At 47.3% G+C, this 16,774-nt stretch overlaps 1 protein-coding gene across 2 annotated transcripts in view; it reads left to right on the top strand.

The window, feature by feature from the left end:
* The window catches only part of CASTOR2 (cytosolic arginine sensor for mTORC1 subunit 2), a 124,081-nt gene extending 108,565 nt beyond the window's left edge, over nt 1-15,516 (top strand). For both annotated transcript variants that reach the window (XM_071447686.1, XM_071447687.1), the window contains 7 exons: nt 3,113-3,306; nt 4,148-4,280; nt 5,434-5,557; nt 6,257-6,367; nt 7,735-7,817; nt 10,013-10,107; nt 14,982-15,516. In XM_071447686.1, the coding sequence (XP_071303787.1) occupies nt 3,113-3,306; nt 4,148-4,280; nt 5,434-5,557; nt 6,257-6,367; nt 7,735-7,817; nt 10,013-10,107; nt 14,982-15,047 (806 nt within the window). In that variant the 3' untranslated portion in view covers nt 15,048-15,516. The remainder of the gene's footprint in view (nt 1-3,112; nt 3,307-4,147; nt 4,281-5,433; nt 5,558-6,256; nt 6,368-7,734; nt 7,818-10,012; nt 10,108-14,981) is intronic.
* Nucleotides 15,517-16,774: the final 1,258 nt, after the last annotated feature.

Here is a 16,774-nt window from a genome sequence, read left to right as displayed (position 1 = left end):
GTGGGCAATTCCTCCTTTTTTTTTTGTTGCTCTTTATTTGTTACCTTATTCTGCCTGAGTCTCTGCTAATGTTACAACTGGTGTTCTCAGCTCTCTTTGGGTTTACACCATTCAACAGCTTCCTGGGCAAAGCACCCTCCCACAGGGCTTATTTAATGCTATTTAGATGAATTTGTTGACCCTTCAGCCTAGGTTTGTTTCATTTAAATTTAGGCTGTACTTTTCTACCTGGCTGCCTAGTGGAAACAGTGTCCAAAATTGGTATTTCAATCACTTCCTATATATTTTTCCAAGTTAATTGAATCATGAGAAGCAGGTTACTTAGGCAAATGCAATGGCCCTTGTCATACTTCATAGGGCCTGTTAAACACATAAACCCAGAAATTATTAACACTTCCCAGTGGTTACAAGTGCAATGAGCAAATCAAGCCTTCCTTCCCCCGGAGGAAGAGCTTGGTGAGGTCTTCTTGGGGCAGCTCATCCAGCACAGCTGCTGCTGGAGTGGAATGGGATAATGCCTCTGTCCACCACAAAATACTGCATCTTCCATCACATCCCTGGCCCAAAATTGTGTTTAAACTGGTATTTAATGAATGCAGTCCTTATCACCTGTACAAAGCAGGAATATCATCTCCTCTGTGAATAGGGCAAGGAATGAGCTGTGATCTTGCTGCCAGGAGTGAGTTATTAGTGGGCTTGGGCACACCTGGATGTGCCTGCTGCAGGTGGGATCACTTGGTGAGAACAGGCACCCCTGGCACATTTGTAGCTCAGCAGAAGTTGTTTTGAGCTCCAGCTTCTCCATGCCAGGTGATGCAGAAAGCTTGGATTTGGAGGTGCTTTTCTGATGCAAAAAGCTGATGAGAAAATGGTATTTTGCTGCAATAATTTGCTTCAAGCACCTTGCACAGATCTCTCTGACATAACATGCTGTTGATTAATGCACAAACTTACCTCCTCTCCCTGGTGTCTAGTTTTCATTCCACATAAGCTCTGATTATTAAAAAAGAAACATTGGCTTATGAAGCTAAACATTAAAATGCAGAAGCAGAACCTTCAGTGTCCCCACTGTTTGCAGTGTGTATGCTCAGGGTTGTTTTCATGCTACACACAACTGAGGTTATTGAAGAGAGCAAAATGTGTTTGTTATTCAGATCATTTGGGGTTTTCAGTGCTGGCAGTGTCTCAGGGAAGGGATACCTGAGGATTCAGGGTGAGGTTAGGAATTTATGACAGGGTGTCTGGGGCTGGACAGAAACAGCTCCCAAAGGTCTCATTGAAGGAGAAAGAAAGGCTGGAAGACCCAGGAGTGTGTGGACATGGAGACATGCAAGCACTTGCCTAAAGTGCCAGAGTGCTACTGCAGGAGCAGCAGTGCTGTGTTCTGTGCTTTTGGACTCCTGGGCTGCATCTCACCTCTGAGCTGATGCAGCCTCCCCTGCTCATCTGCTGTGTCCTTGCTGGCTGGATCTGCATCTGAGATCAGGTTCCTTACCCCAAGCAGATTTTGCTGAGATTATGCATTTGTTAGTCTGGATCTGAACTGTTTGTTTCTATAATTCACCCCAAAAAAATCAAAAACCCAGAGAATCCTAGAGCAGTTTATGCCTTCATTCCAGAGTCTGCATCTGGTTTTCTGGGCTGTTAATACATTAAGGGCTTTTTAAAACAGTTAATAACTTGTATTAAATTGTTTAGCTGCAGATTTTTAACTACTTGACCACAACCGATTAGAAGCAAGTGGAATGGGATTATTCTTAGTATTTTCCATTTCCAAAGTAATTTGCATTATCTTTGCATTATTATTGCTTACTTTGTAATCCCTAGTATATGTGTTACACCCTCCATCCCTTGCAGAGCTGTGTGGTGGTTGTTCTGCTTTAGAGATGGAGGCAGGAGCCCAGAGATGCACAGGGTGCCTGCTCTGCATCTTCAAAGACCAGGAACAGTGCCCAGGCTGCTCTGCCAACCTCCATCTCCAGTCCAGGAGAACAAAATTTAGGTTTAGATTAGAGTGGGAAAATGGAAATAAAGGAGGCCAGAACAGCTTGAGTAATATGTTTGGAGAAACTGTATGATAGAGATTTAAGTCCAAGACCACTGTGCTGCTTTGAAAGTAAACCAGCTGGAGAATCCCCATGGAATTACCTTGAGAGAGATTTCAGGTTGGAGTTACAATTTAATAGAAATATTGCAATAAATGCAATGATACACAGAAGATTGGCACAAAGTCAGAGTACAGCCTGGCACCCTGTTGGTCAGGGTGCTGATCACAGTCCTGTCAAATGATGGCTGCAGTCAGATGCCAGGGTCCTGTGGAAGTTCTGCTCCTCCTCTGGATCCATCCAGTGGTGGTGGTGATGTTGAGATTCTATAGCTCAGGTTCAGGCAGGAATGCTCAGTACCTCCCCCAGGGTGGGGAGCTTCACAATGGAATGATGTAATAATGTGAGTCATAGGATATTTTGGGGATTTCTTGATGGTCAAAGTTACAACTCCTGTTCTGGTGGTGCCCATTATGGTCCATTAGCAGAGATTCCCCCCTTCAGGTTGGGTGTGACTGTGCTGGTGCTTTCCCAAAGGGGAGTTATCACAGCTGAGTCATTGGTGTGAAGAAGAAACACTACCCTGCCTTATCTAATTGAATACCCAGCTTGTGGCCTGGGGTGTCAGGTGTGGGATGGGCAACTCCTGCAAGCGACCTATAATGAACAGTTTGTCAGGAATGATGTGGAGGGGAGTAGAATACACAGATTGTTTAAACCCGCGTTGGCACTGTCCTTTTGTAACCACACAACCACCACAGGCTGTTTCCACTTGGGAAGGTCAACAGAATTGGTCTCTGGCATCCAAGTGAATTGCTGAGTCCTGCAGTTCCCTGTGCTGTCCTTGATAATGGTGTGAATCCTGCCATGGAAATTCATGTGATCAGTACATGAAGGAGTGTCACAGTATGAACCTATGGAGCAGCTTGGGAGGGCCAGGAGGTTGGGATAAGGGGGCTCATCTCACTCCTTGCACTGAGGTGTGTGCTAAGCACATACTGGCACATGGTGGACCTGGCTCTCTCTGCCTCTAAAACAAACCTCTGTCCTCCCTTCTGTCTCTGCAGAGCTTCCTTCCTCGGAACACTTGAGCGTGGCCGATGCAACGTGGCTTGCCCTCAACGTGGTGTCTGGTGGAGGTGGCTTCTCCAGCTCCCAGCCCATCGGAGTGACCAAAATTGCCAAGTCAGTCATAGCACCCCTAGCTGACCAAAACATCTCAGTGTTTATGCTCTCCACCTATCAGACGGACTTCATCCTGGTAAGGGGACATGAGGGGACCAGGCAGAGTTATTGAAAAACTCAGTTGTGCAATTCTGGGAACAATTTGTCTGTCAACAATTCTGTCAAGTTGTCTGGGAGTGGCAGAAGTACCAAACTCTGCTTTCCCCAGAGCTCTGTTCCTTGTAGTTAGGCCCTCTGACATCTCAGGAGCTTTTGCCATGAGATGAAGCATTTGTTGTCATGGGTTGTCTGGTGTCTAATGAGTGCTGAGCCCACACAGCAGTGTCTCCTGAAATGGAGACACTGGTAGCACTTCCCACCATCACTCAGACATTGGTTTTCTGAAAGTGAGAGGAACATAGTGTCTGCTGTCAGGTTGGCTGGTGATGGCCAAGAGGCCCCAAAGTTGTTTTGGTTATAGACAGACAGACAGACTGTCTTTCTGTCTCACACACATGTGTGTGCCTGCACCACAAGGCATAGCTTTATTTCCTGAGGAAACAAGACTGAAGAACAGGCAGTGCTGAGCTCTTGCAGCAATGCTGGAAAAGAGGTGAAGCATCTCCCACTTGGAAATCTCCACATTCTTTTTACAGTCATAAAAGCACTCTGGTGCTTAATCCTACTGATTCTCCCAGTGATACCACCAAGTGTGCTTCTCTTGAGATACACCTGAATGGGAACTCAAGCAGGAGTCGTGTCCACTTTGCTGTGCACTAAAAATATGCACCCTCCACTGCAGGGTTTTGTCATTTCTGGTACATATCCAGATAACACCATAAGATATCCAGATAACACCATAACATAAGATACCCATATAACACCATAATGGAAGATATCCATAACACCATCCCCAGATGATGCTGTTGTCCCCTCAGGTGCGTGAGCGGGACCTGCCCTTCGTGATGCACACGCTGGCTGCCGAGTTCACCATCCTCAGAGTAGTGAATGGGGAGACAGTGGCTGCTGATGACTTTGGGGTAACAAATGGATTTGTCAAACCAAAACTAGGTAAGGATCAACTTGCCAGGGATTGGGGTGGAAGTTTTGCCTCCTAGCTTCCTTCAGCATTTGGATGAATATTTATCTTGTTTTAAGATTGCAATCTTACAAGCCTCTCTTAGTACAACCATGGATTTGAGTAGGTTCTTAACTTTCTGAGCAGTTAAAGTACAATTCATTGCAGTTGCAAAAATAATGTTGTCTGTAGCCCCTACTTCCATGTTTCAGCATTCCAAAGGAAAATGGCTTCTCTAAGAGCTTGTTGAAGTACTGCAGTGATGCACAGAGAAGATTGTTTTGTGAGGATCAAGGCCACAATGAGCCCAGGGCTGTACAGAACCTTAGGATGTTTGCAGGCTAAAGGAGCAAGTATCAAGCCAAAGGGCACAATCAGGAAAAGGAACAATTTACATGCATATGCTTACCTACAGACGTGTGTAATTTTTTGCCCCTCACCAGACAAAGCAGGGATCAGTTATTATGAAGTGCCACTCAGTTTCATCACTCAAGAGCTAACAATCACCTTGTTTAAGAAAATGAGTCTTGAAGAAAAAAAGCATCAAGAAAGGGCACAGTGAAACACATGTTGATAATGCACCAACTCACAGTTTGCTGTGGTGGTCTGTTGGTTGCTTGCCTAAATGCTGTGTTGCTCTGTTAGGTTGCATGCCTAAATGCTGGCTGCTTTTCAGCCACTGGCTGCAGTCTGTTAGACAAACTGCTGCATGACAGCTGGGTTTTAATTTTTCAAGATATTATGGCAAAATAGGTCCCCAGAAATGAGGGAAAACAGGATGGACTGCCAGCAACCACAGCCTTCCATAGCCCTGCCTTTTGATGGTGGAAACCTGCATTTTTTTCCACTTTCCAGTTTCTCATGGCCCCTCCTTTAGCTTGCTCCTCATGTCATGGGGATGCACCCAATGGGCTGAAAGCCCCTCAGAGCTGGGCAGGGCATGCAGGGTGACACCACCCCTATCATCCACAGGCCCCTCATTCCCTGTCAGAGAGCCAGCAGGGCTTCAGCAGTGGGGCACTGCCTTACATATACTGTCAGCTTTCTCTGTGACCCTTGCCAGGGCATGGATAGCACAGCTGATGGGACAGGAGCCTGCTGCAGATGTGGCTTCATAGCTCTGTGTGTCTGTGTTGTCTCTTTCAGTTCAGAGGCCTGTCATTCATCCTCTTTCCAGCCCAAGTAATATGTTCTGTGTCACCAGCCTGGATCCAGATACCCTTCCCACTGTTGCTACGCTCCTGATGGATGTCATGTTTTACTCCAATGGGTAGGTCCTGCAGGGATGGGCTTCCAGGAGAGGTGTGGAGTGTCTGGAGGCACAGACTGCAGGTCCTGCAGGGATGGGCTTCCAGGAGAGGTGTGGAGTGTATGGAGGCACAGACTGCAGGTCCTGCAGGGAGATGGGCTTCCAGGAGAGGTGTGGAGTGTCTGGAGGCACAGATTGCTCCTCTGGGGTGCCAGGGATCTGCTGTGGCCTTGTGCTGCTCCAGTGCTCTGCACTGAGGGAGGGAGGGAGGGAGGTTTCACAGGTTCAAGAGGGTTGTCCTGACAGGTGGAAGCCAAGCAGGTGATTGAGGGTGCCCAAAGACACCTGCTGGCTTTGGAGAGCTGAGCTTTTTCAGAGTGAGGGTGACAGCAGCCGTGTGGTCAGTGTGGTGCATGTCCACACAGGGTTATACACAGAGCATGTACAGCTGGCTGGATTGCTGCCCCTTGGTGCCCATGGCTCCTGGCCCACAGCTCCTTGGGAGGACACCTTGTGGAAGGGATGGAGAGTTCTGTCAGCTGTGGGGACTGGATAGTTTTCCACCTGCAAAATAAAAAAAACTGAAATCAGTATAATACATCAGTGTCACTCCCCTGAGTCAATATAAGAACATTTCGTTTCACTGGCTATATCTGCTTTAAAAACCCATTTCTGTGCTCTTCTAGCCACAGTTAATGTAGTTCTCTTCTGTTTCTTCAGAGTAAAAGACTCAGTGGTGGGCAACGAAGACTCGGGACATATTCGCTTTTTCTCCTTTTCTCTCATTGAGGGTTACATCTCCCTGGTCATGGATGTCCAGACACAGCAGAGGTGAGCCTTGATCTTAGAGTAACCTGGACCTTAACAAAAAGGGATGTTCTCAAAGAAGCAGGAAGCAGCTTAGACTCCTCCATGTTAATTATTTGGACTGTCTGGTATGGGTGTCATGGGCCTGTACACCCTGTCACTTTTCTGAGTAAGATCTGGCATTTTAGTTCCAGTGTCTAAATTTTGTACTGGTCTGTCCAAGCTCTCAGTGAAATCACAAATCAGTGTGATGTAGAGTTATCTTTCAAAAGAGGAATACTGGAGCAAAGTGATTTTTGCACTTTTATTCTGTTGCTCATTAGCTGTGCTTGTAAGAGCAAAACCCAAAAGGAAAACCTGGTGCAGATGTTTGAAATTCCTGCTAAAGGCCAAAATCAGGGTGGGGATATCAGTGATTGCTGTCCTCCTGCTTTGCTTTTACACATGGATGGGCTTGGTTCAGAGTCTTGTTATGATGATGATATTGTCCCAAGTCATCACTGTGCAGTGGGAGCCCATGACTTGTTTGTCCAGCAAGGAAGGAGGCAGCTGCTGAGCCCTCAGCCTCTGTGTGTCTGTGTGTGTGTCTGCAGCTGTGCAGCACAGCAGGCTCTCAGGTCTGGAGGGATGCTGTACCCAGCAGTGCTTAGATTTGCTGTTGACATGCAGTGCAGTTTGGGTTTGGTTCTTAGGGGCAAATCCCCTGCTCCAGGGACTTGTTTTCCAAAGTAATAAATCACCCTCCTGAAAGGTTCTTTGACCTTACTGGAGTAAACCCTTGTCTGTCTGAAGAGGAGCCAGAGGGCTGCAGCTTCAGCCTGGGGTGTGGGAAACCTGGGGAGCCAATTCTCCTCTCTCACAGGCTGCCTGCTTCACCTTGGGCAACTCTCTAAACCTCCAGTCTCCTTTCCCCTGCTCAGAAATAGAGACCCCTGCAGTGGTCCCAGGCATCTCCCAGGATGGGATGGAGAAAGCACTGATGGTGCTCAGACACAAACCCAGTGGTTACTGTTCACATTCCTGAGAGCAGGCATGGAAACATATTCCATCCCTGGCTGTTTCCAAATGCAGCTCAGATCAAACCTTCCCAGTTTCAACATTTGTAAAGCAGGAGCACAGCCTGTTACAGATTTTTTCCCATGCCTCTCTGGGTACCTATGCCCACCTCCAGCAGGAGATGCTGATTTGCCACAGGATACCTGGGGGATCAGGCAGGTGCATCTGCCCCACCTGCCTTGAGTCTTCCCAGTTTGCCCAAGCTACTCCCCACTATTGCTGGTTTCACACATCTCAAGGATGCAGGAGGAGCAGATCCCCCACAGGCAGAATCTGACACACTGCTGTGCTTTAATTGCTATGTTTGGTGTTCTTTTTTTTTTTTTTTTTTACAGATTTCCTAATAATTTGTTGTTTACAAGTGCATCTGGTGAGCTCTGGAAGATGGTGAGGATTGGTGGGCAGCCTCTTGGCTTTGGTAAGTAACATTTGGAGGATCAGTTGGTGTGCAGGCAGGCAGTCACCCCAGGGCCTTCAAGGAGTATGGAAAAATCCATCTCAGGCTGATGCTTTTTAAGAGCCAGCAGCTTAACATGACTTTGTGGGCTGAGATTTTCAAATGGAAGCCTCACTCCTATTAAATGTTAAATCAAATGTCAAACTATTTGATAATTTGACTTCTGAATATACTCCTACAAGTGCTACACGCTCAACAGTTCCAGCTGCATTGCATTCATCTGCTGAACTTTGGGGGTGGCTACAGTTGGGGCTTTGGTTAAAGAGAAAAACTGGACTTAAAGGTGGCATGGGAGTTGTTTGTAGATGCTGAAAGCAGTGGTCAGAAAGCAGTGTCATACTCCAGTGCAGTGCCTGGGTAATTCTGGGATTCTGGTGGATTTTTTATAGATTATAGCAGTCCAAGTGGAAGCCTTGTTCACAGATGTGTCTCACATCCAGTCCTGCACATGTTTTCTCTGCTCAAAAGAATATTGCTCCTAAGTAGCACAGAGCAAATGCTTCATGCCTGGAGGAGTGTTCTTGTTATTTCTATGTGCCCTGCAATTTTAAGGGTCTGATCTGAATAATGCAACAAAGGCCTGATCTTCAGGAAATGCAGTGGCTCCTTCCTGGGGGCTCTGAACCACATAGAAGATACAAACTTCAATAACATTTCTGAAAAACATTGGGCCAATTTTTTTATTTAATTGCAACTTGTACACCAGACCACCAAAAGTGGAAGAAGGAAATTTTCTTTTTACATATCTTTGAGGAAAATATATAGAAATAGCATGATATGTCATTGATAGCACATCAGGACATTGAGCAGGCCCATAAATATTTGATGTTTAAATATGTTAATTTCAAATTAAGTTCAAATGTTGAATTTGAATCAGTGAAACTCCAGGTTTCATCTGAAAACATTGATCTGCAACAAACAAGACAGATGAACCATTTAAATGTCATTTAAAGCCCAGAAGGCCAAGCAAATAACCCAGATGGCAAATTGAGTCCCAGGCTGCATCCAAAGGACATGGTCAGCAGCTTGAAGGAGGAGATTCTGCTTTTCTGCTGTGCTCTTGGGAGAGCCCAGCTGGAGCCCTGCACTCAGTTCTGGTGTCCCCAACATGAGAAAATGCAAATGTTGGAGCAAGTCCAGAGGGGGCCATGAAGTCCATGGGAGGACTGGAGCACCTCCCCATGGAGACAGCTGAGAGAGCTGGGGCTGCTCAGCCTGGAGAAGAGAAGGTTGTGTGGAAAGCTCACAGCACCTCCAGGGCCTGAATGGGCTCCAGGGAAACCAGAGAGGGACTTTGCACCAGGAACTGGAGTGACAGGACAAGGGGGAATGGGTACCCATGGAAAGAGGGGAAATTTAGGTCAGATATTCGGAAGAAATTCTTCCCTGTGAGGTGGTGAGACTCTGGCACAGGGTTCCCAGGGAGGCTGTGGATGTCCCAACCCTGGCAGGGTTCAAAGCAAGGCTGGGTAAGGCTTTGAGCAGCCTGCTCTAGTGGGAGGTGTCCCTGCCCATGGCATGGGGGTTGGCATCAGAGGATCTTTAAGGTCCACTTCATCCCCTTAACAATCTATGATGATTCTGTGGTGAAATTGCTGTGAAATCCTGTTTCAGGGGCTGAGGTGGGCTGCAGCACAGGAGCCATGGGTCCAGGCTGGCTAATGGGTCAGCATCTCCTCCTTCAGAGTTGCAGGGCCAAGTGTTCAATAACAGAGAAAAATGAATGTTAAGGATATATGGGATTGAGTTTTGTGCTTTCTTCTTGAACATTGTTCAGTGCCTTTCTTTGGACCTCTAAATCATTCCACTCCTACCGGTTTTGTGCCTTTGGAGAATGTGTTTCTCTGTAGCAGAAAGAAGATAATAAAACTAAATGTGCAATGTATTGTTGTGGCCCAAAAACTCGATTCTGTGAGAAAGAACACATTTTATTGCAGAGATTCCTTCTGATTGGAGTTTGTGAAGACAAACTTCTCCATATATTTTGTTGTGGCCCAAAAACTTGACTCTGTGAGAGAGAGTACATTTTATTGCAGAGATTCCTTCTGATTGGAGTTTGTGAAGACAAACTTCTCCATATGTAGGCATGGAGCTGGTGAGTTCTGAGACTTTTGCAAGCCCCTGCAGACAATGTTTGATGTTTTATCTCCCCACAGATGAATGTGGAATTGTCGCTCAGATTTCTGAGCCTTTGGCTGCAGCTGACATCCCAGCCTACTACATCAGTACTTTTAAGTTTGATCACGCCTTGGTGAGTATGAAAACAGCTTCTCTGGAGTAGGGGAGATCTTTTCTTAGGAGAAAACATTATGAGAATGTCACTTCTCATCTGGATAGCTGGTTGGAGTGCCTTTGCTCCAGCCCAGCAAATTCCTGTCTTCTCCCGGCTGTCCCTGCCCTGCATGGCTCCTGAGCCAAGCCTGGCCCTACCCAAGGCAAAGCTGTGTTAGTGAGTGTTGTTCTCAGTCCTTACCTGCACTGATGGAAACTTCACACCCTCCCTGAGCACCTTCTTCCACTGCATCTGTATCTTCTATTACAAACAGCCACAAACTCTTCCATTTGCTTCCTAAAGTATTGCAGGCTCCAGACCCTCAGGACAGGCTGGGACAGCCCACCCTTAAGGGGAAAGTGCTTCCTTAGGTGCTTCCTCCCCTTAAGGAAGGGTCACCACAGGTGCCTTTGTGTGTTGGGAACTTTTTGGACAGTCCACAGGTAGCAGACCCCAGTCTTCATCTCTTGGTGTCTGCCCTGTCCTAACCTTTGCTTTCTGAGACCCATCTCTTAGCTCTGCTGTCCCTGCATCTTCCTGGTTGGTGATAAACAAGCAAGAATTGCCAGCAGAGCAGGAGAAGGTGATTTTGAAGCAGATAAGGTTGTTCCCATGTTTGTTCTCATAAGTGCCCATCAGCAGCTGCAGCACAGTCATCAACACAAGAGTCTTGCCATCCTTGGAGAGTTCTCTTGGTTTTTTGTACTGATGGATATTTTAATTCTAGGCCTACCTCTGCTCTTCCTTTGTAAAGAAAACACCCTCAAAAACGAGGAATGTCCCTAGAAAGGGAAAATGCAATTCCTGTAGCCACAAATGGGATGGCATTTTTCTTGGAACCCATTTCCCCAGTCCTGCAGGAGGGAGTCAGCTACTTTATACTATTCTTTTTTTTTTTCTCTTAAATGTGCCCTTTATTGCATTATACTTCTCTCTCCATCACTTACAAATTCACTATTGAGGTCCTACCTTTGACCTGTAAAAGCTCTAGTGAGATCAAAGCAGGTTTGGGGTTTTATAATGACTTTGTTTTTTCACAGTTGGTGTGAACCATTCACAGCTGATGGGTCATGTGTGTAAAGAGTAAAAGTAAATATTATTTCAGATAGCAAAGGTCAGAGTGTTATATATGTTTGTCTTATATTTTTTAATATTAACTGTGCTGATAAGATAAGCTAATAAAACACCATTTAAAAATCAATACTGTTAGCTTTGCCTCCCATTTCTGCCCATTGTGTGGCCCCAGGTGTGCACTTTCTGTGCAGAGCACAAGGTGCAGAGTGCTTCTACTGTCAAGCCATATCTGGAGAGCTCAGCCCTATCAGCTATAATAGATCTGTAGCTGAAAACTTAAACCACACAATTGCAATGACTCTGCAGCAGCTCCACCTTCTCAGAGTGCTCATCCTGCTGCCTCCAGCCCAACAGATCCTGCTCCCAGCAGCTGGCAGGGTGCTGGGGGGCCATGCAGGTCTTCCTTACTCAAAGCAGTGTTCCAGTGGTTTTCTTTGTCCTTACTGTTTTCTTTATGTATGGTTTTAAAAGCCTTTTCAGCTGTACAGTGCTGTTCCAGTTGTCAAACCCTTCCATCCTTTGGAAGGTGCATTTTTTGCCTTACTTTGCTCTGGGTGTGCTGGCTGGGCTGGATGCTTGTTGGCTCTAGGGTGGTTTTGTTGGCCAAGACCCTGACCTAGATTTTGTCATGTTTTCCTTAACTATGCTACCCAGATACTTTGACTTCTAGTGACATTCCATGAGGACTAAATGTATCTTGAACCCTTCCTCTAAATTCTCCCTTTCTTTGATTAAGGTAGTTCAGTACCTGTTGTCAGCAACTTAGAGCACTGTATAAAAATGTGTTGTTCCCTTTGATCTGATCTTTTTTCTCTTGTGCATCTTTAGGTGGTTTGTGTTACTTAATTTTTATTTGACCTGGGTGTGATACTCAGATCTTCCTGCCATGCTGTAGCTGTAGATGTTTACCCTGATAATCAGGACTTGTGCTTGAGGTGAAATCCCTTTGGGAGACAATGTTGAGATGGGAACCTCCAGGTGTCTGGTGTGTCCCGGGGGTGATGCAGGGCCAGGCTGGACAGAACCGTGGTTAGCAGCTCCCTCTAGAGAGAGCAGGGAGGAAGAGTTGCCTTTCCAGGTACTCTGCTCTTGCTGCCTCATGCCCACTGGTGCCTTGCTCTCTTTCACCAGCATTTTGCTTCTCAAGAGGCTGGAGCTGTGTGTGGGATGTAATTTGGAGCTTTGGTTCTTCCTTCCTGGCCAGTGCTTTGATCTGCACTCTACCTGAGAAGGGAGCACAGTGCACTTTGGGCAGGGGCAGGGAGGGGGAGGGTGGCAAACCAGAATGGGTCCCACAAATCACAGCTGTTTGCACATCTGTCCTGGGGAAACCCTGCCAAAACCTTTGTGGGGTGATTGATATAATTTCTGTGCTGGAAATTTTGCCTGAGTGAAGGAGCACAGTGTTTCATGGAGGAGATGGAGCTGTGCAAGTCAGAGCAGAGCTGCTTCCTCCTGCCTCTGGCCAGGGCTGAGGAATCAGAGAGACCCACTGGGCATCACTGGGGCTGGCTAGGGGAGGGTGGTTTAAAAAATTGACAACTATGTCTTTCCTCATTATCTTATGTAGAGGAAAAGAGTCAAACAGCTTCTTGCACTGCAGTGTTCAGTGTTCTGGGAAAAATAATGAAGGGGAGGCAGTGGAGAATTCTGCCTCAAAGTCCTGTTCCTATAGGGGAGGTGTCCTGGGGTTTGCCTTCTAAACCAGAAGAGTTTGCTGTATGCTTGTTTTAAGATGATTTTCTTCCTTTCCAAATGACTTTTGTTCACACGTCATCAGAGTTGACTGCTGTTATTCCATCTTCCTATTGGAGAATTGAACATTTTTCTTGTTATTTTTCGTGGGGTTTTCCCTCAGTTTTGTTAAAAACCTCACAGAAAGACACAACCAGTTGTATTTCCACTGTCTGAGCTCTTGAGAGTGTCCAGTGAATTCAGGTATTCTACTCTTGGCCTTAAATACCTTGTAGAGGAGACAGTTCCTTCTTCAATTTACTTGATATGAATCATATTGGCTTCTTGCTGCAACTTAGGGATAAATCTATTTTTCCCTCAGTCCTCTTTCCACTTTTCAAGAGCTGCCAGTGTCTTGGAGTTTATGTAGAGTTCAGACACACTTTTTCTGCCAGATGTAACTTTACTTTTGATGTTCTTTTCTGCCAGTGACAATCACTCTGAGATATTTTGCATCTTCTGTTACAAGAGGTTTTTCTTGCAGTAAACATGAAAAGACATTATTAATAATACAGACTTCTATGGTTCAGTCTCCTCACAAGGCTGGATAAGAAAGCACCACAGTCTGGTAACTCTCTTCCTCTTTTGATGGCTGTGTTCTCCTATCACCCCCCCATGGCCTTCCCATCCCCACCTGCAGGTCCCAAACCTGTAGGGTGCCCCAAGAGCCTCATGGAGCCCTCAGGCAGCCACACAAATCCATCAGCACCTTGCATGAGTCAGCTCCTGGCATGCAAGGGCTTCACCAGCAAAAGGAAGGGAAAGGAGGGGACAGGAAGAGCAGAGAGTATTGAAATAAAACCAATATAGATGGACAGGATGTGCCTGAGCTGGTCTGGCCCTTGGTGCTGAACCAGACAGCAGCAACTGTGGTGTTTCACCCCACAGACACTTTGGGCTGCCTGGGTGTGTGGTGTTTCACCCCACAGACACTTTTGGCTGGCTGGGTGCTGCAGCTGGGCACTGGGGACAAGTCCAGGCCTGCAGGAGCTCTGGTGGTGCTGGGATGGAGCTTTCCCCATAACAGGGGCTGCTCCTCAGGTTTCCCTCTGTGGAGAAGCTTTCAGGCCATGGTGAAGGAAAGGAGTCGGTTCTGATGGAGGGTTTGGATCCAGAGCTTTATTCTGGCCCTCAGGCCTCTGAATGCAGCACCAGCTCCAACAGAACTCCCTGAGCCCGTGGCTGCTGCTCCTTTAACCCCGGGGAGAGGGGCAGGGAAGGGGCAGGGAGCCACCAAGCAGGGACAGGAGGGGAGGGACAAAGGGACAAAGGACACCTGGATGGCCCAATGCCCCCCAGGGGTAGAGGGCATCCTTTGAGTCTGCCAATCACTCAGTGCCCTTCTGGAATGCCAGGATTGACAGACAGTGCTGGGAGGGGTCAGGGAGGGAAAGGAGAGGTGAGTGACACACCTGGGAGGGAATCTGCAGGGAGAAACCCAGGGTATCTGAGGCAAACCAGGACATCACACTGCAACATCAGAGACAGAGAAACCCCAACACAGTTGGCTTCCCATCAGCATCCCCCACACAACAGCAAACCCTCTGCATCTCACTTAGAGTGTTTGCTCTGGGGGTACCGTGGGTGAGCAGGGATTTCCTTGTACTGGAGCCCTTTCTCAGTGAACTTCAGGTGTAAGCAAAAACCAGCAAAGTGTCTCTGCCCCCTTAGGCCTCTGTAGGGGGATAGAATATAAGAAAATAAAGATAGTGTAGAAAGTAATCTCACCCCTAAGGAGCTGCAGCTGGGCCAATTAGCAAAGATCAGGAGCAGGCCTGACTTTAACAGGCCACAGCTGTGACCAGTGAGAGGAAGATGCTATAAAGAGTGGGGTGGCTGGGTAAGAGGGGAACTGGGGTCAGTGGCTGCTTTGTGAAGAAGAAAGAGTCAGTGCTCTGAGGAGATGCCCATGAGAAAGGTGTGAAACTATTGTGATAGGAGACAGCAGTATGGAACCCAGGGACTGGTCTGGCTTTGTCTCCTGCTTCTCTTTTCCTTGTCACCCTTTTTGCTGGAACATGACCTTTCTTTTTGTTTTCTTGCAGGTACCTGAAGAAAATATAAATGGTGTGGTCAATGCACTCCAAGTCAGTCAAGCTGAAAAGCATTAGAAATCTTCTGAGCTGGTTCCAGATGCTTTTTATTATTCTAATAATAATAATTATTATTATTATTATTCTTTTTTTCTCACAGTATTTCTTGAAAAATCTGATTACAGAGAGTGACATGAAAAGAGACTGTGGAAAGTTGAGCAGAAACAGCTCCAATAAGCCTTTGTTTTAATTATTATTATTATTATTGTTATTATTATTATTATTGTTATTTTATTAAATTTATGAATGAGGGGCAGGAGGAAAGGGAGTTTGTATGGTTTCCTGATCAGCTCCGAGGTGAAGTGAACCCTGGCTGTGCTCAGTGTGGAAGGAGCTGCCTGGGGACACCTGGGGACACCCAGCACAAATGGCCCTGGGCACACTGTGGGAGCAGGGGTGGCTCGAGAGCAGATGGACAGACTGCTGCCTCAGAGAGCCCTGAAAACCAGAAACAAAGTGAAATATGGAATTAAACAGAAAAGACCTGGCATAGTACTGGCTTGTCTCCTTGCATCAGCCTTCTGAGGACTGTCCATCACTGCCTGTGTTGAGATAGGATCCAAAGGGTTCTGTTTCCCCTAACAGAACAATTTGGTGTTGGAAAAGAGGAAAGTATCCAATTGTTTGACATTTCCCCTTTTTCTTTCTCCCTGCAGTCAAAGCCTGGCTGCTCTGAGAAAGCCTGGGGGGGGGAGCCCAGCTCCTGGCAGGTGCTGTCACCCAGATTTGGGTTTGCTTTGAAGCTTGGCAGGTTTGGGTCAGTTGTTTCAGTCCCTCCCTCACTGCTCCAAGCATTCTCTTGTCCCCTGCTCCAGGGGTGCTGTTGTCCCCTTCCCCCACATCAGAGCCTTCCCCCAGCCCTTGTTGTTCCTCAGGGCCAGCAAGAGGAGGGGAAGGCCTCTTTTCTCCTGTCCCCTCAGGCTTTTCCCATCCAGTGTGCACTCATGGGAAATAAAGGATTGCCCAGGGTCCCTGGGTAGCTGCTCTTGCACATCCAGGCCACCCTGGCCAAGAGCCACAGCTGGCTGCTTCTGCCAGGGCCAGGAGGTGCCTGAGTCTTGTGGGGACCCTCCTGCAGGTTTTCATCACACAGGTGGAAATTGCTGCTGACTGGGGAAAGCAGAGTGGTGCTGAAAATGCCTCAAACCTGCTGGCATCCGGTCCTGCACAGAAGATGATGGGGCTTTTCCCATGGGGAAGCAGCAGTGTGTTTCCTTCTGGCTTGTACCATGGCTGAGGGCAGGAGGAGCCTGGCACCAAGGTCACAGTGGCACCTGTGTCCTGGTTGTGTCCTGGTTGTGCCCTGGCCACTGCCAGCACTGTGCAGGGCAGCAGTGCTGGGACAGAAGCGTTACCCAGGGTGTGGGTGCCAGCACTCTGCCCCACTGTGACCGTGCCAAAGGGCTGCTGAGAGGAGGAGCTGCCTGCACAGGACCTTGCTGCTGTGATTACCAGCCCCAGCTTATCTTGCATTTCTTAACTTCTTCCACTTCAGCCTTGACATAAAGAATTTGCAGATCTTGCCTTTTTCCTGAGGGCTTTCCAGCCATGCTTCAGAGACAGCCCCTGGCAGGATTTCCCTGAGGCTGTGCCATTCCCAGCTGTGAGCCAGGGTTTTGCACTCATCTGGAGGCAGTAAGCAAACACCTGGGATCATGCCATGGGCATGGTTTTACTGGTGTGTAGGACAAGCAAACACAGACACAGCTGCTGGATTGGTTCTGCATTCACAGTACTGGAGGGCC

This window comes from Agelaius tricolor, unplaced genomic scaffold (genome assembly GCF_023055355.1).
Source record: "Agelaius tricolor isolate 1412-34295 unplaced genomic scaffold, bAgeTri1.0.p SCAF_25, whole genome shotgun sequence".
In the NCBI taxonomy this organism is placed as follows: domain Eukaryota; kingdom Metazoa; phylum Chordata; class Aves; order Passeriformes; family Icteridae; genus Agelaius; species Agelaius tricolor.
The sequence above is the reverse complement of the archived record's forward strand: the minus strand, read 5'-3'. Positions and strand labels throughout refer to the sequence as shown.